The sequence below is a fragment of the Acomys russatus genome, chromosome 16 (genome assembly GCF_903995435.1).
Source record: "Acomys russatus chromosome 16, mAcoRus1.1, whole genome shotgun sequence".
Lineage (NCBI taxonomy): Eukaryota > Metazoa > Chordata > Mammalia > Rodentia > Muridae > Acomys > Acomys russatus.
In genome coordinates, this window is record NC_067152.1 from 43428567 (window position 1) to 43451636 (window position 23070).

General features: G+C 45.8%; 1 protein-coding gene across 6 annotated transcripts in view; it reads left to right on the top strand.

The window, feature by feature from the left end:
- Tnrc6c (trinucleotide repeat containing adaptor 6C) overlaps positions 1-23070 on the top strand; it is a 114632-nt gene that overhangs the window by 75482 nt on the left and 16080 nt on the right. For 4 of the 6 annotated variants that reach the window (XR_007832044.1, XM_051159123.1, XM_051159126.1 and 1 more), the window contains exons 7-15: positions 1528-1694; positions 4177-4257; positions 6856-6913; positions 9451-9593; positions 11589-11762; positions 13571-13708; positions 18617-18736; positions 20635-20718; positions 20977-21217. Coding sequence is in view for 5 of the 6 variants with exons in the window: in XM_051159123.1 (XP_051015080.1) it covers positions 1528-1694; positions 4177-4257; positions 6856-6913; positions 9451-9593; positions 11589-11762; positions 13571-13708; positions 18617-18736; positions 20635-20718; positions 20977-21217 (1206 nt within the window). In the remaining variant the exon portion in view is untranslated. The remainder of the gene's footprint in view (positions 1-1527; positions 1695-4176; positions 4258-6855; positions 6914-9450; positions 9594-11588; positions 11763-13570; positions 13709-18616; positions 18737-20634; positions 20719-20976; positions 21218-23070) is intronic. The other 2 variants (XM_051159124.1, XM_051159127.1) reach the window with 2 other exon arrangements.

Sequence of the window (23070 nt, forward strand, 5' to 3'; positions counted from 1 at the left end):
ATAACATGGTAGAAGACACCACACAGCACCTAAAACCACCACATAAAATCACCAGACTGAGCCTGGAGATTCTTACTCCATTCTTGTTAATTTTTGTTAAAAAGCTGGAGGAAAAGAAAATTATGGATGCCAGGATGTGGGGGGCGGGTTTTTTGAGGCAGTCTATCACTTTAAGCTTTTGTCCTCAGTCACAAATTGTCTTTAAAAAAAAAAAAAAAAGAAAAAAAAGATGAGCCGGGCATGGTGGTGCATGCCTTTACTCCCCGTACTCTGGAAGCAGAGGAGGATGGAGCTGTGTGAGTTCCAGGACATCTTGGTCTACAAAGTAAGTTCCAGGACAACCCAGAGAAATGAAACCCTGTCTAGAAACAACAAAACCAAAGGCTGGAGAGATGGCTCAGTGGATAAGAGCACTGTCTGCTCTTCCAGAGGTCCTGAGTTCAATTCCCAGCAACCACATGGTGGCTCACGACCATCTGTAATGAGATCTGATGCCCTCTTCTGGCCTGCAGGTGTACATGCAGACAGAGCACTCATATACAAAATAAATAAATCTTAAAAACAAAAGATGTATGTGTATTTTCATGCGTGTATGTTAATGTTGAATGTATGCCACTTGTATGAAGTGCCCTCAGAGGCCAGAAGAGGGAGGTCGGTCCTGGAGCCACACAATCACTCGAGCACCAATCTCAGTGAGATAGTGATGGTTTGCTGAGTGAGTGTACACCCCGAGGCAGGGTGAGTGTAATCAGGGCCGCACAAAGAACCCAGGAGCTTAACTGTTTCTAAGGCAGGCCTTTTATAAGAAAAAGCATAACCAGGTGAGAAGCAAGAGGAGGGCAGCATTTCATCATTTTGACTAGCTAACACAAGAAGAATTTATTTTTTAGTCTTGTAAATATATTATATCCTCACCCTCCAGGGAGAAAGGAGCATAGCAGGGTATTGTGGTTAAGGGTTAAGCAGAACATTCAGCAAGTTTTGAGTAAAAGGCTATTCAAACTCCCAAGCAGTTAGAGCCTGGGAGCCATGAGCTTAATTTCACCTTATGATCAAAGTAGAGACTTAAAAACAAAAATTGCTTCTGTTTTGCTAAAGACAAAAGCAGGTGTTAACAGAGGAGCTACAGTTCTAAGCAGGTTACAACATTTTTAAATTGTAGTTATGAGTTTCCAAACTCAGGTCCTCTAGAAGATCAGGAATTGTTTCTACTTGGTGAGCCTTTCTCTAGCCTTCTGAAAGGAGTCCACATTTTAGTGCATTCTCGTGTTGTGATGAGATTACAGCCTCCCCTGTAGTTTCTCAGGACTTGTTTTTAGAAGACCTGTGTGTCAGATGATGTGTTGAGCAGATTTGAAGCAGCTGGAGTTACAAGGACAATGCTGTGCATATGTCTTATCCCTGCCTAAGAGGAACTAGTCGCTAAAGACAATAGAGTCCTGGTTTTGCCACCGCTCTTAGTTATAGTGACGCATGTTTCCTCTCAGGGCAGATGCATCTGACCAGTGCCTGTCTGCTCTCTTCCAGCTTCCAAATCTATGCAAGAAGGCTGGGGCAGTGGTGGGGACGAGATGAACCTGGGCACCAACCAGTGGGAGGATGAGGATGGGGACATGTGGAGTAACGCCGCCTCCCAAGAAAGCAGCTCATCCTGCAGCTCCTGGGGCAATGCCTCAAAAAAAGGACTTCAGAAGGTAGGTGCTGCTGGGGAGGCTGGACAGCCAGGAGGCCTGCCCTGCAGTCTAGGCAGAGCCAGCTGTTGCTAGGAAGACAGAACTTGCTCTGTAGTATTAGGACTTTAATCTCTTCTGTACATTGGCCAAATCAAACTATTTTCATGGCTGGGCATGGTAGCGCACGCCTTTAGTCCCAGCACTCAGGAGGCAGAGGCAGGTGGATCTCTGAGTTCGAGGCCAGCCTGGTCTACAGAGTGAGTTCCAGGGCTACACAGAACATGAAAGGAAAGGAAATGTAAGCTTGATCTATTCTCCAGGCTGTGGGACCTCAGCTCTCACTTGCACCCTCTGGCAGTCATACACAGGGTCACCTGGGCATTGACACAGCACTGCCGTTTGTCTTGTAGTTCTTCTGTAACGTTGTTGTCAAACATGAAAATGAATGTGCTTTAGTGTGGCAGCCAATTAGAATCTGTCTCTGCATCCTGATATGAGGAGCCAAGTACTTCATCTATACCGAAGAAGACATCAGCAAGCGACATTGTTTAGTGAGAGGGCAAAGTACCGAGGAAGGCATCATGTGCAGGCCACCGGTTTGTAGGAAAATGAAAGGGGGACATCATTGTGTGTGCACATGTAGCAGCTTCTATACAGTGTTCCACGTTTTTTGTTCTCTGGAAATAAAGATATACTTCTTAGAGAGATGAGGATATAAACAAATGATATGGTATGGAGGAGTTTTTCATTTTATCTCTTTTGTAATTTAGAATTATGAATTTATTGTCATTTTTTAAACTAGTCTTTGGCTGGGCGTGGTGGCACATGCCTTTAAGCCCAGCACTCAGGAGGCAGAGGCAGGAGGATCTACAAAGCAAATCCAGAACAGCCAGGAGTACAAGAGAAACCCTGTCTCAAAAAAAACAAAAAACAAGGCAAAGGCAGGCAAATCACTGAGTTTGAGGCCAGCCTGGTCTACAATTCGAGTCCAGGACAGCCAAGGCTACACAGAGAAGCCCTGTCTTGAAAAAAACAAAATCATAGTTTTTGAAAGTTTTCATTAAGCACATGCAGAACCTAGACGCTGAAGCCAGCCTGTCTGTTGATAAGAAGTAGAAATAGTTGCAGACATGAAGAGAAGTTGTTTTGCAGTGGGGACCAGAAATCCCAAAGCAGTAACTATAGGAGTAGGGTCTAGCCCTGGCAGCATTCCCTCCAGCTGAGCTTCCTGCGAGGGATCAGAATGCCTTCTGGCTGCCACGGTGCCGTGCTCCCCGCTGTGGCATTACAGCAGGCTCAGGGTGAAAGAGTGTGGAGCTGCACAAATGTGATCCAAACGCTTGGGCAGTAAAGAAGACAGAAGGATCAGGAGTTCAAGGTCATCCTCAGCCATAAAGCAAGTTTAAAACCACCCTGGGCTATTGAGACCCGGTCTCAACAGGAAGAGAGGGAGGGGAGAGAACACAGGGAAAGAGGACAAGGGAAGGGGAAGGCCAACATGCTGAAGCAAATTCAAGAGGAGGGCGGGGCTTTTTTTAGTATGGTTTTGTTTGGTATTAGGGAAATACTTGGTTCTCATGGCACCCTTTGTGCCCCCTACCTCTGGGCTGCCCTTTCTCTGTGGTTGGCCTTTCTCCTTTTTTAAAAACATCTTCCTTCATGTTCCTTACCTCCCACCTGAGGGCCAGAATATGTATAAAGATGGATACTTAATAAGATAACAGGCTTATTCTAACTCTCTTATGTGGCTCTTTAATTTCAGTGGAACAAGATATCTGCATTTTGTCATTGTTGAGAATAAAGCTTATTATTCAAGGGTAAAAACATGTAGTCTTTAGTAAACCTCACTTAGTGCTGAGTTTCAGAGGCATTCCTTATGACCTATGGAAATAATGCATATGTAATGAAGAGACAAGTAATTTTATAAAAAGAGAAATAGTTACCCTGCTTTTTATTAATCCATAAATGACACAGATTAGTCAGCTTGCAAATGTTCCCTGCAGTTTTCCACAGTGTTAACTACAAGATGATGTTGACCTCTGAGGAACAGCAGTTGATAAGATTCTTAGCTGCAGTCGCTGAGTTTGAGCTATCACCCATTTCTTCTTCTTCTTTTTTTTTCTCCCCTTTTTTTCTTTTTTTCTTTTTAAAAATTTTATGGGTATGGGTGTGCTTCTAGCTGCTAAGCCATCTCTCTGGCTCATTTTTTGTTTGGTTTGTTTTTGGATTGTTTTGTTTGGTTTGCTTTGCTTTGGTTGTTGGTGTTTTTTTTTTGTTGTTGTTTGTTTGTTTGTTTTTGTTTTTTAAAACATATTTTCTCTGTATAGCCCTGACTGTCCTAGTACTCTTCAAACCAGGCTGACCTTGAACTCAGAGATTCTCCTGCCCCTGCCTCCTGAGTGCTGGGATTAAAGGCATGCGACACCACCACCAGATGCTGGCACCCATTTCTAAGACACATTAAAAATAACTCCTGACTTTTCCCTTGCCCACTCTGTTCCAGGGCATGAAGACACCTGGCAAGCAGGATGAGGCCTGGATTATGAGCCGACTGATCAAACAACTCACAGACATGGGCTTCCCGGTAACTGGCATCTTGATGCTCTAACCCAAAAGCCCTCCCCAGCCAGCCTGTTGTGTGATGAAGCAGAGATGCTTTGCTAATGAAGTCACTAGCTAATCATTTCTTGAGTTCCTTTTGACCTGGGCCATAAGTACAGCAAAGAATTGCTAAATTTCCATCAAGAATGCATTTCCTAAACAAAAGACTGTACATGATTTGCAATTTCCACAGCTGTAGACAACTTCATGTTTCTTTATGATTTATAATTACAAGTTAGTTTGATTCCATATATAGTAAGTGAAAAGCCCCAGCAAGGAGCTGAGTACAGTTAAGGATCACACCTCCCCACAGTAGCCTCACAAGTCAGTCTCTTCTGCTAAGTTCAGAGCCCAGGTGTCCCCTGAAGGAACACCTCAGCTTTTCAGTGCTCAAGTCAGGTGACAGCAGCCCAGAGAGCAGGCTGTTGCCCGTGTTCCACACATAAGCCCTTCATACCTTCCTCCCAAGTCCTTGCTCTAATACACGTTTATTACTCAGTCACTGTACTTGTGCCTGAAAAAGAAAAGGTCCAGAGTGACCTCATGCCTTACACTTGTAATATATAAGCTAAGCAGGCCACTACCCTATGGAACAGCCTCTCTGGAGGTCTAGAAAAGATTTTATTGAGCATCGCAGCATGCTCACTTTGGTTTTCTTTCTTTTTTCTTAAGATTTGCTTCAAATGTTTACATTATTTTTAAATTTATGTACATGTATGTGAGCCTATATGAGTTTATGAGCCTACAAAAGCCAGAAGTGGATATGGGATCACTTGGAACTGGAGTTACAGAAGGTTGTGGGCCACCTTGTGGGTGTTGGAAACTGAACCCAAGTCCTCTGAAAGAGCAGTAAGCTCTCTTAACCTCTAAGCCATCTATCCATCCCTTATTTTTATTTTTCAATTCATTAATTTGCTTATGTGTGTGATATTTTGTCAGCTTTGTGTCTTTATCCCACACATGTGGCTGCTGCCTTCAGAGGTCAGAGGAAGGCACTGGATCTTCTAAAGCTGGAGTTACAGACTGGTGTGAGCTGCCTTGTGGGGGCTGGGGGTCTAACCCAGCTCCTCTGAAAGAGCAGCCTGCGCTCTCATGTGTATGTATGTGTACCTGAGTGTAGGTTTGTATGTATGAGTGTGGTGTCTGCAGAGGCCAGAAAAAGAAGAGTCAGATCTCTTGGAACTACCCTTTTTTTTTTTTTAAAGATTTATTTATTTATTGTATATACAGTATTCTGCTTGCATGTACACCTACACACCAGAAGGGGGCACTAGATCTCATTGTAGATGGTTGTGAGCCACCATGTGGTTGCTGGGAATTGAACTCAGGATGTTTGGAAGAACAGACAGTGCTCTTAACCTCTGAGTCATCTCTCCAGCCCCAAGGAACTACACTTGTTATAGGCATTTGTGAGCCAACAAATGTTGATGCTGGGAACTGAACTATGGTCCTTTGCAAGAATGGTTTTAGTTTTTAATTGTTGAGCCATCTCTCTGGCCCCTAGCAAGCAACTTTGGTTTTCTTCAGAAATTAGTCTGTTCTGATAAAAAGACAGTTGCCAACATGAATCTGATCTGATTGCTTTTTTTGTTTCTTGGGCAAAGTTTGAATGGTAACAGCTGGCATTGATGATATTCAATAGGCTGGTGTTCCCTACCTCCTGGCACTCAGAGTAAGAGGGACCTGCATGTGAACGTCTACAGCTCTGCAGTTCTGCCAGATTGTCATTGTTCAGTGCTATGCAGAAACAAGTGTGGGAGTGCTCACAAGCAACCCCACATTTCGTCTCTAGGATGTTAAATACAAGTTTTCTTTCTTTTTGAGACAAGATCTCCTTTGTAACCCAGAGTAGCTCAAATGCACAGAGATGTGTCTGCTGAGATTAAAGTCATGACCTGCAGTGTCGAGCTAAGTATGAGCTCTTGGCTCTCCATTCTAGACTCAGTGCAATCCGTTTTAGTTCTTTCTTTTTCTTTTTCTTTTCTTTTCTTTTCTTTTTTTTTTTTTTTTTCTTTCTTTTTCTTTTTCTTTTCTTTTTTTTTTTAAAATAAGATCCCATTTCTGTAGCATGCAAAAGGTAGAGGCAGGATCTACATACAGATAACCCACCATGCCTGATGAGACCTTGGGTTTTTTTTTTTTTTTTTTTTTTGGTTGGTTGGCTGGTTGGTTTGTTTTGTTTTGTTTTGAGACCTTGTTTTTAAGAATAAAAAAGATGCTGTCTCTGACCTCAACAACAGAAACAGACATTTCCAATTCCAAAAACTAGTACTAAGCTGGGCGTGGTGGCGCATGCCTCTAATCCCAGCACTTGGGAGGCAGAGGCAGGCAAATCGCTGTGAGTTGGAGGCCAGCCTGGTCTACAAAGGGAGTCCAGGACAGCCAGGCTACACAGAGAAACCCTGTCTCAAAAAACAAAAACCCACAAACAAACAAAAAACTAGTACTAGTAGCTGCTTCCTCTGCTAGAGTGCTGAGATGTTCCAGAATTACTCTGGTGGTCTGTCTGTGTGCACTGCTAATAAGAGTTCTGCTTTGTCTCCGCCCCACCCCCACCTCTTCCCCCCACCCACCCCTCCAGAGAGAGCCAGCTGAAGAGGCCTTGAAGAGCAACAGTATGAACCTTGACCAGGCCATGAGTAAGTGACAGGGCATCTGGGAAGTTTTGCTTTGTAGAACCATTTGCTTATAGTCATTATTAAGCTTGAAGGGATGGTGTGGTAGACAGACGCCGTTCAGGGAGAAAGCAAGCAGAGAACACATCAATCATATGGCAGGTATCTAAGGACAGGCGAGCTGTGGAGACAAATGGCCAGTGCCACGGAGGCAGCATATTTGCTTGTTTTATTTGTTTGCTGGTACTTCAACAAATAAAAGGCTCATTTTATATTAGCCAGCTCTTCATGTTATGATAAACACAACTTAAAGGAGGAAAATTGTTCTTTTGGCTAACAATTTTAGAAAATTGAATCCCTGATCACTTGGTCCTTCGCACTTGAGCAGGAGCATCATGATGACAGGAGCGTGCGGTGCACAGGCACATGGGAAATACAGGGAAGTAAGAGAAGAGGCGGGAAGGGTGCAGCCCCAAGGACGCCATGCATGCCTGTGGCCTGCTTCCTCCAACCAGGCCCCGTGTATTTCAGTGTCTGTAGTAATGTTGTCACATTACAAATTCATAGAAGCAGTCCATTCCTCATCTTAGATTGTCTCTGAAACCACTCTTAGATGCACACAGATCTGCTGCACTGCCATAGGCTTCTCAAGCTGGTACAGTTAACAGTTAAGATTAACCATTACATTGTTCATCTGTGTTGTGCAGTGCTAGCATCCCAGGCCAGACTGAGCACACCCACCCATCCTGGCCTGGAGTAGTCTGGCAGACACAGTGCCGCAAGTGCCAGTCAGGAAACAACCTAGTTCTTGAGCTACCAAAAAGTTATTGTTGTATCAATTTTCTGTAAAATATAATCTGTCTTTTTAGCTGCTGTGGAAGTGTATGCCTTTAATTCCAGTACTCAAGAGACAGAGGAAAGCAGATCTCTATGTGTTGGAGGCCACCCAAAGTTATTACATTTTCTAAAGCCAGTAATAGTGTTGCCTTAACCAATACAGAGCCCTCTTCTAGGGTAACCCATAGAGGCCCCCACAAGCCTGTTAACCACACACACCCTTATTTTATGTATGTTTGTATTTTGGAACACTTTATTTAGCATGTTTTCATAATAAATGTGGGTTAGAGTGTCTCCTGACCCTGGGTAATGTGGCTGTTACTTTGTTTTGTACCAAGACTCTCAATGTACTGTTCATCATGCATATTTTTAATTGTGTATGTACATGAAGTATGTGTGGACACACGTGTGATAGCACATAGGTGAAAGTGGAGTCGGGGCTGGAGAGATGGCTCAGTGGTTAAGAGCACTGTCTATTCTTCCAAAGGTCCTGAGTTCAATTCCCAGCAACCACATGGGTGGCTCACAACCATCTATAATGAGATCTGGTGCCCTCTTCTGGTGTGTAGTCATACGTGCAGGCAGAATATATATATATATATATATATATCTTTTTTTTTTTTTTTAAGAAAAGAATGTGGAGTCAGTGTGGGCACACATGTGATGGCACAGGTCAGATCTCTCCTTCAACTTTTCTTTGGACTCTGAGAATCAAACTCACATCACCAAGCGTGCACACTAAGCTTCTTGACTGCTGAGCCACATGGCCAGTGTCACTACCCCTACCTGCTTCTCACACTGTCTCAGCTGTAGTCATGCTTTGGGTGTCAACTTTCAGCACCTCCTGAGCAGCCTCCCAGTGACAGCCTGTCCTCTGTGGTTTCTCTGCTGGGATTTGCTAACAACAACTAACTCCAAGCCACAGTGATGTAGCTCACCCTGAAAGAAAATGAGTTGGTGCATACAGTTTTTCTGCAAATCACAACTAGCTTTCTTGCATTAGGAATGCTACATCGCACCACACCACGGGGCATTTTAAATGCCATAATCAACAAAACCAGACAGCTATGAAGAATGTAGCACCAAATCTACCACAGACACTTCCAGTGTAAGGTCGAGTGAGAATGCAGAGCACTCCCTTGTTTACAAAGTCAAGTTTACTACCAACCTACAGGGGTCAACAAGTGACCATAACAGGCTACAGTGAGCAAGTACAGAATCCATGTATGATGGAGACAGGCAGTAGTATGTTTATGTAAAAATGCCAGTGCATGTTATACATACCATAAGGCAGAGAAAACAGGCAAGTGGAAGCAGTGATGTCCAACTGCTTAGATGTTTATAGTACAATTAAAGTGACCCAAACACAATTCACTAGATCAAAAGCTCCCCACAAAACAGGCAGTGAGTGCGGTGACAATAAGTGGGGAGTTTTCTCAGGTCACATCATTGAGATGGTGGCTTAGAGGAAGGACGACCTGGGGACCAGAGGAGTTCATCCTAGGAGTGAGCATGATGGATGAGTGAGCTCTTTAGGGGCGGGCAGAGGGCAGTGTGCCAGAATGGACAGGAACGGTGCCCAGTCACAGGTGTACAAGATGGTCCTGGGACTGGGGGACAGCTCAGGCTCACGATGTCCCTGCTCCTTGTTAGCAGCCAGCAGGCATCCTTCTTCCCAAGGCCATTGCTGCCACCTATCCTGTGCTCTCTATGTCGTACCCCAGGTGCTCTGCTGGAAAAGAAGGTGGACATGGACAAACGTGGACTGGGAATGACCGACTACAATGGAATGGTCACCAAACCCCTCGGCTGCCGCCCACCGATCTCCAAAGAGTCTTCCATGGACCGCCCCACCTTCCTCGACAAGGTACGGATCTGTGCAGCTGTCCGAGTTCTGCCTTCAACAGGAAGTCTTGTTAGTTGAGCTGTGTTCTTAACATGAGTCAGATGGAGAGTGGTGACACTTAAGCGCTTTTACCTTAGTTTTCCCTAACACGTAAGAATGTTTAATTCAACCGGGCGTGGTGGCGCACGCCTTTGATCCCAGCACTCGGGTGGCAGAGGCAGGCGGATCTCTGTGAGTTCAAGGCCAGCCTGGTCTACGAAGCGAGTCCAGGACAGCCAGTACTATTAAACAGAGAAACCCTGTCTCAAAAAAAGAAAAGGGGGGGGGGGGGAGGATGTTTACCTCAGATGCTGTTGCATTGCACATGGTTTCACAAGGAGTACACAGTGGTGGGATTGAGACCTGACTCTGTTTGTCAGCACATGAACTAAGCCAGGGTCATTGCATTTTTCTGTCTTGCTTGGAGTACTCAGCTCCTGTGATTGGAAATGATAGATAGCAGGGTTAGCCTTAGAAGAGGAATGGGAGGCGGTTGGTGGTGGCGCACGTCTTTAATCCCAGCATAGGGAGGCAGCGGCAGGGATCGCTGTGAGTTCGAGGCCAGCCTGCTCTGCAGAGGGAGTTCAGGACAGCCAGGACTACACAGAGAAAGCCTGTCTCAACAACAACAACAACAGCATCCCAAACCAAACCAAACAGAAGGGAGTGGTAGAGTTAGGGTTAGGCACCTATGTCTAGCTGGCCCTTCTCCCAGGAGCCACATTCAGTACCCATGGGAGACTCCCTGCTTGTTTTAGCTCCAGTCAAAGCTCCATCCCCGTTAGTGTGTCACTGGAAGATGTCTCTTCTTCAGAGTGGCATGGTTCTAAAAGGAGAAAACACCATATTAAATTCAATTTCAATGTTAAGCCCTGAAAATAAAACTGAAACAAGAAAAGACAATTTTTTTTTTTTTGAGGGGGAAGGTTGTTTGGTTTTTGTTTTTGTTTGGTTTTTCAAGGACAGGGTTTCTCTGTGTAGCCTTGGTTGTCCTGGACTCATTTGTAGACCAGGCTGGCCTTGAACTCACAGCTCAAATGTTTTGTTTTGTTTTGTTTTGTTTTGTTTAAAAAGAGGCTTTAAAAAAAAAAAAAGAGGGGGTACTAACCTATAATCCCAGCTTCTCAAGAAACTGAGGCAGGAGGATCTCAAGTTCAGAGCCACTTTATATTAATGAGCAAGACCCTGCCTCCACGTAAAGGGAAAACTTGTGGGGATGTTAGCTTAGTGGTTACTGGAGCCCAGCGTCCATCCAAGTTCTGCCCACAGAAGGGCCTTTGATGCCTTGACTGACTTGCTGGTCCCAGAGTCTCCTTATGTTCTGCACAGACAGGTGAGCTGTATCATGTATCAGGAGCACATTTACACTAAAAAGTTTCATCTGAAATTCCAAATTACTGGCTGGTCTCCTACTCCTGTCATAGCCTCTGGAATTCAGAGATTCCAGTTGTCAAGCACTACACTTATTTTCATTTGCTGGATCTGGAAGTGTAACTGGGACCCTGAGCGCCCTCTGTCTGCAGAGTGGTGGTGGTGCTGCTAATGAGATGCTAGATTTTCAGAGAGTGGCACTTGGTAACATTTTCTGTTTATGGAACACTCTGAGGAAACCAAGCACTCTGTGGAGGTGGAAGCTAGCCTCCCTAGGAAGCTGTGCTCTTGGAATCTGCAGATTAGACTTGTTCTGTCTGTCCCTTCCCACACTAGGCCAGGCCAGGCCAGGCCAGGGCAGGGCAGGGCAGTAGAGTGGGGAGAATGCTAGAAGCTAAAGTATGTGCTTGTCAGTGTCTTAACAAAAGCAGCATCTTAATCCTGTTTCTCTCTTTCTTTTCCCCTCTTCCTTTGCCCATGTCCTCCATCCCCTCATTATCCACACATTTTTTTACTGTTCAATTCTTTATCCATCATCCTCCTCACCCCCACTATTTCCATGGGAAACTGTTTGGTGCTCTGCGTTCTGGCGGGCACTGCACACAGCTCACCCTTTCTTTCTCCAATCAGGATGGCGGCCTCGTGGAAGAGCCCACGACTTCACCGTTTTTGCCTTCCCCAAGCCTGAAGCTCCCCCTTTCCAACAGTGCACTCCCCAATCAGGCCCTGGGTGGGATTGCCTCAGGGCTGGGCATGCAAAACTTGAACTCTTCTAGACAGGTAAGGCTGTTGGAGAAGAGCAGCAGAGGTCTGCACTCGTTCTCCTCACTGTTTAAACTCTTAGAGAATGAACCATTGGTTCAACTTTGATCTCACAATATAAGGGAACGTGTAAGCTGCTGAAATGCTCTCGGGACTCCCCTGGGAGCTCAAAACGCAGCGACAGTTCTTGAAATTTAGCCTCTCTACAGGAATGCTTCAGGGTTGTTTTTATACTGGAGTAAAATGTATTTGAGCTCTTCTCTGCAGTCAGAGCTAACTGTCTGACGTGCTGGTATGTTACTAAGTGGTCTTCATCATGGGGGCCCTCTCCCCAGAAACAGAAGGTACTTCTATGAAACTTTCAGAGACTTCTGGCTGCCTAATCCTTTCATGTTCTGTGTGAGAGGTCCCAAGAAAGAAACTGAGAGACCTAGGTGCTTGCTACTAGACTGAGCTGTCTGTCCCTAGCATGCCTGAGGTCACTGTAGGATTGTCATGGACCTGTTGGCTCTTGGCAGCTCTTTGGTAAAGTTTAGTGGCAAGTTTGAATTTGAGAAACACACAGCCTATTAGAGGCACAGCACAGGCATAGCAGGCTCTGCCACTCAACGCCTCTCTGCCAGCTTTCCAACAGAGAGCCATCATGTTCCCCCCTGTCAGTGAGGCGGCTTGTGCCACAGTATGGAGAACACACCCATGTATATGTGGCCTATTGGACATCAGGTTAACTATCCATCTTTTCTGACTGATTCAGCCTCAGGGTTTGTTAGAGTAACTGCCACATTTCCCACTATGACATGACTTTCTGCTGCTTACCAATGATCCATGCATTCTCTCTGTCTGACTGCACACAGCCTTTGGGGAAGGGAGTGTATTACCCAGGCCATATCTTGTTACTGTTATTTTTGAAACATTATTAATTATCTCTTTAGCTGTGGCAGCCTGGGTTGGGGGCACTTTAAAACACACGTGTGTGTGTGTGTGTGTGTGTGTGTGTGTGTGTGTGTGTGTGTGTGTGTCCCCGTCCTGTGGTTTAAAATCATAGACAGCTCTCTGAGCTGTTTTTTCCATCCTCCATAACCTATAGAAATAGCATTCATCCCAGGGGTCCCGCTCAGCTAAGGCACCAGCCAAGGACAATACAGGCGGTAAACTCTAAACCCCTACCCAGATCCAGCCAGTGATCAGAACATTCTCCACAGCTGAGTGGAGAGTGGGATATGACTTTCTCATGTACTCTGGTGCCTCACATTTGACCATGTCCCCTGGAGGGGGAGACCTGGTGGCACTCAGAGGAAGGACAGCAGGTTGCCAAGAAGAGACTTGATACCCTATGAGCATATACAGGGGGAGGTAATCCCCCTCAGGAACAGTCATAGGGGAGGGAAAGAATGGGAAAATGGGAGGGAGGGAAGAATGGGAGGATACAAGGGATGGGATAAAACATTGAGATGGAACAAGAATAAATTAATAAAAAAAATTAAAAAAAAAAAAAAGAAAGAAAGAAAGAAATAGCATTCATGCTGGGCAGTGGTGGTGCATGCTTTTAATCCCAGCATGTGGGAGGCAGAAACAGGCAGATCGCTGTGAATTCGAGGCCAGCCTGGTCTACAAAATGAGTCCAGGACAGCCAAGGCTACACAGAGAAACCCTGTCTGAAAAAAAAAAGGAAAGAAAGAAAGAAGAAAAGAAATAACATTCACCCAGAGTACACACAGGGACCAAGTTGAAGGGACAGGAAACAAAAAAAACCATGGCATTCATAGTGGGAAACCTGCCCCAGCCTGCCCGCCCCCACCTCCTAACAGCTGTTCTGTCTCCTGCAGATCCCGAGTGGCAATCTGGGTGTGTTTGGCAATAGTGGAGCAGCACAAGCCAGGACCATGCAGCAGCCTCCAGTGCAGCCTCTTAACTCCTCCCAGCCCAGCCTCCGCGCTCAAGTGCCTCAGTTTCTATCCCCTCAGGTCTGAGCCAATAAGCTTTGTACACTGTGCTTGGTATGGTTTTTATCCAGCTCTGGCTTAAGGAAATTACTGTGATAAACCTGACAGAAGTCTGGGTTATTTTGAAAGAAAACAAGCTGACTGCTGTTGATATAGCGCATCAAGAAAGCCACAGCGAGATCTCAGTTGGGAGTGTAAGAGTGTGTGTGTGCACCAGGCATGGTGGCACACACCTGTCATCCCCGACTCAGAAGGCAGAGGCAGTCGAATCTCTGTGAGTTTGAGGCCAGCCTGGGCTACAAAATGAGTCCAGGACATCCAGGGCTACCCAAAGAAACCTTGAGGGAGGGGGTATGTATGCTGCAGATTGGGGATTATAGTTAGTATTTACTAGCTGATCAGTTTTGCCTGATGAGATGGGGGGGTGGGAGGGTTTGTTTGTTGTTTTTATGGTATACGTCCTAGTTAGGGTTAGCACTGCTGTGATGAAACAGGACCAAAACAAGTTAGAGAGGAAAGCGTCTGTTTGGCTTCTGCTTCCAAATCACTCTTGATTTAAGACAGGACCCTAGAGGTAGGAGCTGATGCAGAGGCCATGGAGGAAGCTGCTTGCTTCCTTGTTCCCTGTGCCTCATTCATCCCACTCATCCAGGACCACCAGCCCAGGGGTGGCACCATCCACAATTGGTTGGGTCCTCCCTCCCCAATCACCCATTAATTTAGAAAATGCCCTCTGGTCTTGCCTGTGGCCCAATTTTATGGAGGCATTTTTTTCTCAACTGAGTCTTATTCCTCTGATGATTCTAAGTTGTTTCAAGTGGACATGAAACTATACAGCACCATGTGTTTCTTTCTTGCAATTTTTCTTTTTTTTATCTTTTTCTTGTTTTTTGTTTTTTTTGTTTTTGTTTTTTTTTTTTTTGAAACAGGGTATGTATGAGACAGGGTTTCTATGTAGACCTGGCTGACCTAACAAGGATCCATCTGCTTCTGCCTCTACCTTCCAAGTGCTAGGATTAACAGTGTGCAACACCATACCGACAAACTTACATGTATGTATGTACACCATATGCATGCTGGGTGCCCCTGGAGGCCTAAAGAGAGTGTCAGATCCCCTAGAACTGGAGTAACAGACAGTTATGAGCCAGATGGGTGCTGGGAATCAAATCCAGGTCCTCTGCAAGAGCAGTCAGTGCTCTTATCTGATAAGCCATTTGTCTAGCCCAGACCCATAGAGATACGTGTGTGTGTGTGTGTCTGTGTGTCTGTGTTTTTAGATTAAAGTATAATTACCCCCATCTCTTTCCTCCCTCCACCCTTGTTCTCAGTCACATGTATGGCCTCTTAGAAGTAGGAGGGTTTTCTGAATTCAAGGCCAGCCAGGGCTACACAGCAAAATCCTGTTTCAAAAAAAAAAAAAAAACTACACAAATTTGTGGCCTCTTTGTTGTTATTGGTGGTGGTAGTGTGGGGTGTGTGTGTGTGTGTGTTTCTTTTTTGTTTTCTTTCTTTTTTTTTGTTTTTTGTTTTTGTTTTGTTTTGTTTTGTTTTTCAAGACAGGGTTTCTCTGTGTACCATGGCTGTCCGGGACTCGCTTTGTGGACCAGGCTGGCCTTGAACTCACAGCAGTCCACCTGCCTCTGCCTCCCAAGTGCTGGGATTAAAGTCCTGTGCCACCACCGCCCGGCTTGTGTGTGTGTATTTCTAAATATAACCTGCTCGTTTTCTATAATGTTACTTGTGTGTGTGTTTTCAGGGCTAACCATTTGGTATTGGATAACTAATTGGTGTGCCTTTCTCTGGGGAAAACTATTTCCCGTACTCTCAGCGTCCCTTAGTCGTCTGTAGTTTTTCGAGACAGAGTTTCTTGAAACCCTGGCTGTTCTGGAACTCTCTTTGTAGACCAGGCTGGCCTCAAACTCACAGAGATCCACCTGCCTCTGCCTCCTGAGTGCTGGAAGTCTGTGATTCTTCGTCTAAGATTGAAGCCTCGTGAGCTGTCCACTTCCACATCAGCATATCTGTTGTCGTTGTCCTTGTTTGGATTTTATGTAGGCAGCCATGCTGGTGAAGCTGCATCTGTACAGCTTCTCTGACATTCTAGGAGGCAGTCCCATACTCACCAAACTTACTGCTTCGCTGCCTCTTACAGCCTCCAACCCACTTGTACATTACCCTGAGCCTTAGGTGCAGGAGTTCTATGTAGACATGTTAGTTGGGACTGTACTCCACAACTCTGCATTGTAATGAGTTGTGGTTCTCTGAAATGGTCTCTTGACTGTTGGAAAAAGGAGTTTCCTTGATGAGGGCTGAGGGCTGCACACATTTGCTGTGTAAAGACAAATACGTATAGCTGGGGTTGTGCTGATTTAGTGAAGTGGCAGTTGTAGGTTCTCCAAGATCCATGATGTCACTAGTTCTGGGTGTTAGGCCAGAGGTTTGGAGACGAAGATGACATGGGCCAAGAGATGCCCTGCCCTTCTATTCTGGCCAGGAGCCGGGGCTTGCAAAAGCTCTTGCAAAACATTGGATTCCAAAATGACCACTGAACCTAAGACCACCTACAGGGCCCTAAACTCACCAAATAAGGCCATAACCCTGATACCTTGCCATCACGTTGCTACTCCTTCCCCTTTAAGAAGTCCCTACCCCAGCCCAGCCTTTCAACTTCATTGACCTCCTCCCATGAACCTGCCTTTTTATCATAAATTTTAATCAGTGTTATTTCATATGCATTGGTGTTTTGCCTACTTGTATGTCTGTGGGTGTCAGATCTTGGGGTTATAGACAGTTGGGGGCTGCCGTGTGGGTGCTGGGAATTGAACTCAGGTCCTCTGGAAGAGCAGTCAGTGTTCTTAACCACTGAGCCATCTCTCCAGTTCGCTGAAAGAAATTCTTAAAAGTCAAGCAGAACTAAAGAAAAGGATACTGTTGATTTATGTAGCACAAATTTATCAACTTTTTCACATTAGCCCTATTTACTTTTGGAACATTAATAATTTTAGCCTTTGGACTATTTTTTAAATGATAAAATAATGTTTTTGTTTGTTTTTGCTTTTATTTTTTGAAACAGCAGTTTTTCTGTGTATCCTTGGCTGTCCTGGACTCTCTGTTGAGCAGTCCAGCCTCAAACTCACAGAGCTCCAACTGCCTCTGCCTCCCAATAGAACGAATTTTTTTTTTTTAAGATTTATTTCTGTATTATTATGTATACAGTGCCTGCATGTATGCCTGCAGGCCAGAAGAGGGCATCAGATCACATTATAGATGCTTGTGAGCCACCATTTGGTTGCTGGGAATTGAACTCAGGACCTCTGAAGAGTAGTCAGTGCTCTTAACCTCTGAGCCATTTCTCTAGCTCCCAGAATGACATTTCTTATCCCTCATTAAGAGCATAGTAATCGGTTAGTCCATATTGATACTATCTTTGAACCTGAGGTAACCAGAATTCAGTCAATATATAGTTATGAGATCCTGCCTGGAAAGAGCAAGAGTGACCTCAGGTCCCCACCTCTACTTAGCACTGTGCTGACAGGGGTAGAGCTACTTTTTATAGGACCTCTGTTACCAAGGAAACACTAAGGGAGAGCTCAGGAACCTCATCTGCTTTAAAAAGAGAGCATGCTAAGCCTTCAGCTCCCATTGCTGTGCTGTTTGTTGAAATGGATAATAGACAAGTAGCTTGTCGTTCTGAAGGCTGAAAGTCCAAGGGCAAGGGTCCAGAGGATTTGGCACCTGTGGAGGGCTTATTTATCCTAAATGTTTGTGCATCCAGAGTGTTGAACAAGCAGCAGGCTTCCCTGGGCATTACTGGTAAGGGCACTCGTGATCCCACCCAGGACAGAGCCCTCAATAACCTAGTTACCTCCCAACATTCCCACCTTAGTTAGTTAGCTTTATGTGTATGGCTGTTTTACGTGCACGCGTGTGTACTTGATGTACAAAGAGGTCAGAAGAAGGTATCTAAAGCCTTGGCACTAGAGTTCCTTACGGACAGTTGTGAGCTACCATGTGACTACTGGGATTGAACTCAGGTCCTCTGCAAGAGCAAAAGTACGCTAAACCACTGAGCCATCTCTCCAGACACCGCCAGAATTCCTGCTTCTTCTGGCTACCACATAGGAATATGGGGGACATATATCTTGTCCCTATCACATAGGAAAACAGTGTTGACATGCGGAAAACAGCAGGTCTATATATTGAGTTGAAATGGCTGGAACTTGGTAGAAAAACAGCTAAACTTATTAGTGAGGATGTTGCAACTCCTGTGGAGACTGTTTGGGGCCTATATGAAATGACATACCTTCCTCCTATTGAGGCAGCCCTTAGCTGGGCTAATATCTTCTCTCCTCCGGGCCTTAATGCGTCCTAACCTCTGATAGCAGTGGCCGCAAGCCATGGGAAGCACATATACAGCTAAAGTATTTACAGGAAGAAGTCTTCTGGAAGCTGGCTTGGCATGGCAACCCTTGCCCATAATCCCAGAATTCAGCAGGTAGAGGCAAAAAGACCAGGAGGAGTTCAAGGCCGTTCACTACATAGCCAATTTGAGGCTAGCCTAAACTATGTAAGAATCCTGTCTCAAGAAATTAACAAAAGTTTTAAATTATCTATTTCTCCAGACTGGGTTTATCTGTGTAGCTCTGAATGTCCTGGAACTCTGTAGACCAGGCTGGCCTCATAGAGATCTGCCTGCCACCACACCCAACTGAAAAAGTGCATTAGTTTTAGAAGAGTTTCTGTCTTCTGTATTCTGAACATATTAACTACTAATGTTTAAATGTCCATAAATGTTCTAATGGCCTCTCAAGTTCAGCTGTCAAACAAATAAAATTGTCAGGTAACCAGTTTGAGTCCAAAAGCAAAGCTACACAGACAAGTAAGTGTTTCCATAAAGATGGTGGTTAATGATATGTTTTCTATTAATAGGTTCAAGCACAGCTTTTGCAGTTTGCAGCAAAAAACATTGGTCTCAGCCCTGCACTATTAACCTCGCCAATTAACCCTCAGCATATGACGATGTTGAACCAGCTCTATCAGCTGCAGCTGGTAAGTGGGATGGAGTCTAGAGATAAGACCTCTGTCAGCAGGCAGCAGAAACACACTGTTCTCCAGCCTGTCTCTTGTGACTGTTAATGAAGGTTTTTGCTCAAGGATATTGTTCCTAAGCTCTGAAATTGTCTCAGCTCCTTCCTGTTCATGGTCTCACAGATCTGCAACCTGCCTTTTGACTGCTCAGAGTTTCTCCTTTGAGCCACAGAACACAAAACACCACGTGGGTGAATATGTTCTCACTTCTCCCAAGGGTGGTATACACAGTACCATCATGGGATGTAAGAGGAGAAGAGTCACTGCCATACCTGGAACATTTGCTTTGGCCTACCTATCCAGACTCAGAACCTCAGTCAAGAACAGGTGATGTGTGACCCGGGAGCTCTTAAAAGTTGTGTGATTTAACATACATGAATTCTTGATTTTTCAGTTTTTAAAAAAAGCCCTGTTTTTACGATTAAATGGCAACCGTTGTGTCCCTGGCCACACACACGGTGAATGTGTGTCCACTGGGGCACCACACATGCTTATCCTTCTTCAATGTCTAGCCACCTGGTCTGCTTACACGTCTAACCTTGGAACATTGTTGCCTGGAAAATGAGTCTTGAAGGAAGCGAAAGAAATGAGGAAGGTCAAGCAGAAGGCTGCAGGGGACAGAAGGCTAACCAAAGACCTTTGCGTCTAACAGCATCCCTGGCCCCACCTCTAGGAAATGGAAGGGTCTGACGTTTCAGTAGATAGCAAGGGAGCCAGGACAAAGGCAAGTGGTCCAGAGACGTGTATGTTCTTGCTGTCCTCAGGGCATAGGCCTCTGGACTCACACAGCTTGTGGTCTCATCCTCAGGCTGTTTCTAGACTCATAACTAAGGAGTCACATGCCTATGGCCTTGCGGGGAGGCATCCCTGAAGTGGGCCACACACTTACAAAGTCATGTTGCTTCCTGGACTAACAACAGTAGCAGGGGGCGAGTTTGCTCAGGACAGGAAAGAGTTACTGGAAGCTGCACAGCTCAAGTCTGGGTGACTGCAGAGCTTGCTGAATTCACAGGCCAGAGCTGGGTTTGGGGCAGACATACAGAGTCTGTTTCCCAGCATGGTTGCCCTGTGCTGTGAAATGAAGGAAAAGGCTGTCTGCACCTAGTGTGTTCTGGTCATAAATTTTTCTTTATAAAAATTAGAGATATGAAATTTATTACTTGCTACAGCTTTAGGACTTCGAGAGAATCCTTAAGTGAAAACCTTATCTACAGATAATGATTAACTGTGTAGTGCACCTCTGTTTGGTTCTGTATGGGAGCAGTGGGTCCCAAAAACAAAAGAAAGAAACAGTTGCACCTGAGTCTAGATTGGTGAGCAGTGAACTTAATGGAGTTACTTAGAGGAGCATGGGGGGCTTGGGCAGCTGTACCCCTGACAAGCTACCCCAGGATGGGTGGCAGCTCACAAGGCTGCCCCCTGAGCTTCCTGCACAGCTTGCAGCAGCTGCACAGGGCACTCTCCTCCCGGCCGCATATGTCACCTCACTGAGGGCCTTGTGAATCCAGGGCTGTTGATTTGGAAGTAGCTGCAGGGGCCCTCTAGCCAAGAAGTCTCCCAAAATATGTGTTGTACAGAAAAACAATCAGTATTCAGCCAGCATTTTTAAATAACCAGACAAGAGACTTTGTGCGTGAGCACAGTCTGCTCATTTTACCCAGCCTCTGAGGAGCCGGCCACCAAGTGCTTCAGGGCTGCTTGATGCATATTGATCAGCTAGGCTTTGTAGTGTGCTGCCACAGTGTCTGTCCACTTCAGTCTGTAGTCTAGATCAGTCTAAGAAGTTTTATAAATGTAAAGAATATTAAATCACTTGTTTTGACATCTTTCTTATGATGTTCCAACTTCTCTATCAACAGGCATACCAACGTTTACAAATCCAGCAGCAGATGTTACAGGCCCAGCGGAATGTTTCCGGACCCATGAGACAACAGGAGCAGCAAGTAAGTGTTCCTGAGACTGACTTTGGCCATTAGCTCTAACTCTAGTAGAAGAAATCCCAATGGATGAGCTCTTAGCTTGGTATTGGCTTTCCTCCAGTTGAACCTCCTCTTTAGAAAGTCCTAGGACCAGCTGGGTTTGGACCAAGGCTAGCCCAGCTGGTTGAAGCTGAGGTATGAATATACTCCGTCTGCAGGTCAGCCCTGTGCCCTGCATCAACCCTGGCTAACATGTGAGTAAGTTGTGTGTGTTCCCACCAGGTTGCGCGCACAATCACTAATCTGCAGCAGCAGATCCAGCAGCACCAGCGCCAGCTGGCCCAGGCTCTGCTTGTAAAGCAGCCGCCACCTCCGCCGCCCCCGCCGCACCTGTCTCTGCACCCCTCTGCAGGCAAATCGGCCATGGATAGCTTCCCCCCTCACCCCCAGGCTCCCGGCCTCCCCGACCTGCAGACCAAAGAGCAGCAGTCTTCACCCAACACCTTTGCTCCTTATCCTCTCGGTGAGTCTTGTGTGGATTAAAGAGATACACCAGGTAGAGGTTTCCTGGTGTCCCTCTTACGATAACCAGGAAGCTGTGCGGTAGACAGAATGGCTGGCAGAGTCAAAGAGTGGGCCTGTCAGGGCTTCGTCTTGAGGGAGCAGCACCACCTTCAGCACAGCACAGGTTTCACTAGCGCCGCAGATAGTTAGCAGTGTGTGGGAAGGCCTGCACGGTAGCACTCACTGATAATTCCCGCACTCAGGAGACAGAGGCAGGACAGCTATGAGTTCAAGACTAGCCTGAGTTGTATAACAGGGTCTGGTTTGATTCCTGGTGCCTGGGCCTGAGGAGCAGTGCTTGTGAAAAGCCCTCTGTTACAGCAGTGTCCGTCCAGTTTGCTCTGGCTTATCATCTAAGCTGACTGTTTCTGTTCTTGTTCTTCCTTTGAGACACATCTCAGACTGTCGCCCGAGCTAACTGAAACCCTGAGCGCTCGCCCTGCTTCTGGCTCTCAGGTCTCTACTGTTCTTGCTAGCGCCAGGCCTCCGTCCTCAGTTACAGAGAGGAGTGTGTTCCATGTGGCCAGGGATGGCCAAACGGATAACACAGGTGTCCGTAAGCGGGCGGCTGGCGTGCATCCCTACAGTACAGCTGTGTGCTTACTGCCCAGCACATAGCATCTGACCTGTCAGAATAGGCGTGGTGCTGGAGGCCTTCTGGTGCCAGCCGGGGAGAACTGTTAGCAGGAGCTAGGAGAACCGTTTGAGGAGTGTTGCTAATCGCTGGCAAAATCTGTGGACACAGGGCAAGGGGAATAAGTAGCTTCAAACATGCATCTCCAAAGGAGCAAAGGCCAGCTGGATGGCAGTGGATTGCCTCCCTCTTTAGAACGCTGGTATGTATTTTTACATGTCTTGTCTTCCTGCTTGGTATGTAATAAATGTACAGTGCCTGTGCAATCAGGCTAAACACTGCAGAGCTGGGTTGTACCCTCCATTGTTGCCCTGCCTGTTACCGCCCCCTTACTGGGAGAAGCAAGACCAGACTTAGGACTCAGACCTCCTGGCTCCCACTTCCCACCACCTGGACCACTGCTGACGCCTACAACTGCCTGGTCGTTCTTTCCATCCTGTCTCCTTCCGTGTGAAATAGAAGTACTTATCACACGAGGTTCTTTGAAAGATTACATGAGCTAATAATGTGTAAAGGTGTGCGGCTGGGCTTGGTGGCTCACACCGGTGATCCCAGTACAGCGCTGTTTGAGCCACTGGGAGCCGTAGGTTCCAGGCCAGCCTGGCTTACAGAATTTCTGTCAATAAAATGGTGTATGCATGCACTTTTGCATGTGTTGTTGGGTTCAGGGTAGAAGCCAGGAAAACTCTCATTTCAGATATAGAAGCTTAAAATTAAAGCTTTATTTTCTGAGCTAAGTGAAGCAGCCAGTTGGGGATCTGAACCGCACCCCTGAGGGGAAGCTATATTGCATATTTAAGGGGTAAAACCCGTAGAGAGAGGCGGAGTGGGGTGGGCTGCAGCATTGTCCGATTATATTTTGACGTAAAGGGTTGAGCAGGGGGTTTTCTATCAGTCAGGACAGGAGTAGGTCCTTGGAACATGATTTTTTTTTTTTTTTTTTTTTTTTTTTTTTACTTTGACAGAAAGATAGAAACATTGTCCTTAAGGTGTCTGGACTCAAGACAACTGTTTCCTTCAACAGAAGCTGTTCAGCTATTGAGAAGTCTTTAGCTGCCCTAGGGCCTGGGACCTTGAATCTAGTTTCTCCCTGTGACTATTAAGTAGAGTCTGAAAACAAAATGGTAGGACTTAGAATAAGTTTCTTTCCCTTGTTCCCAACATGTGTGTATATCTGT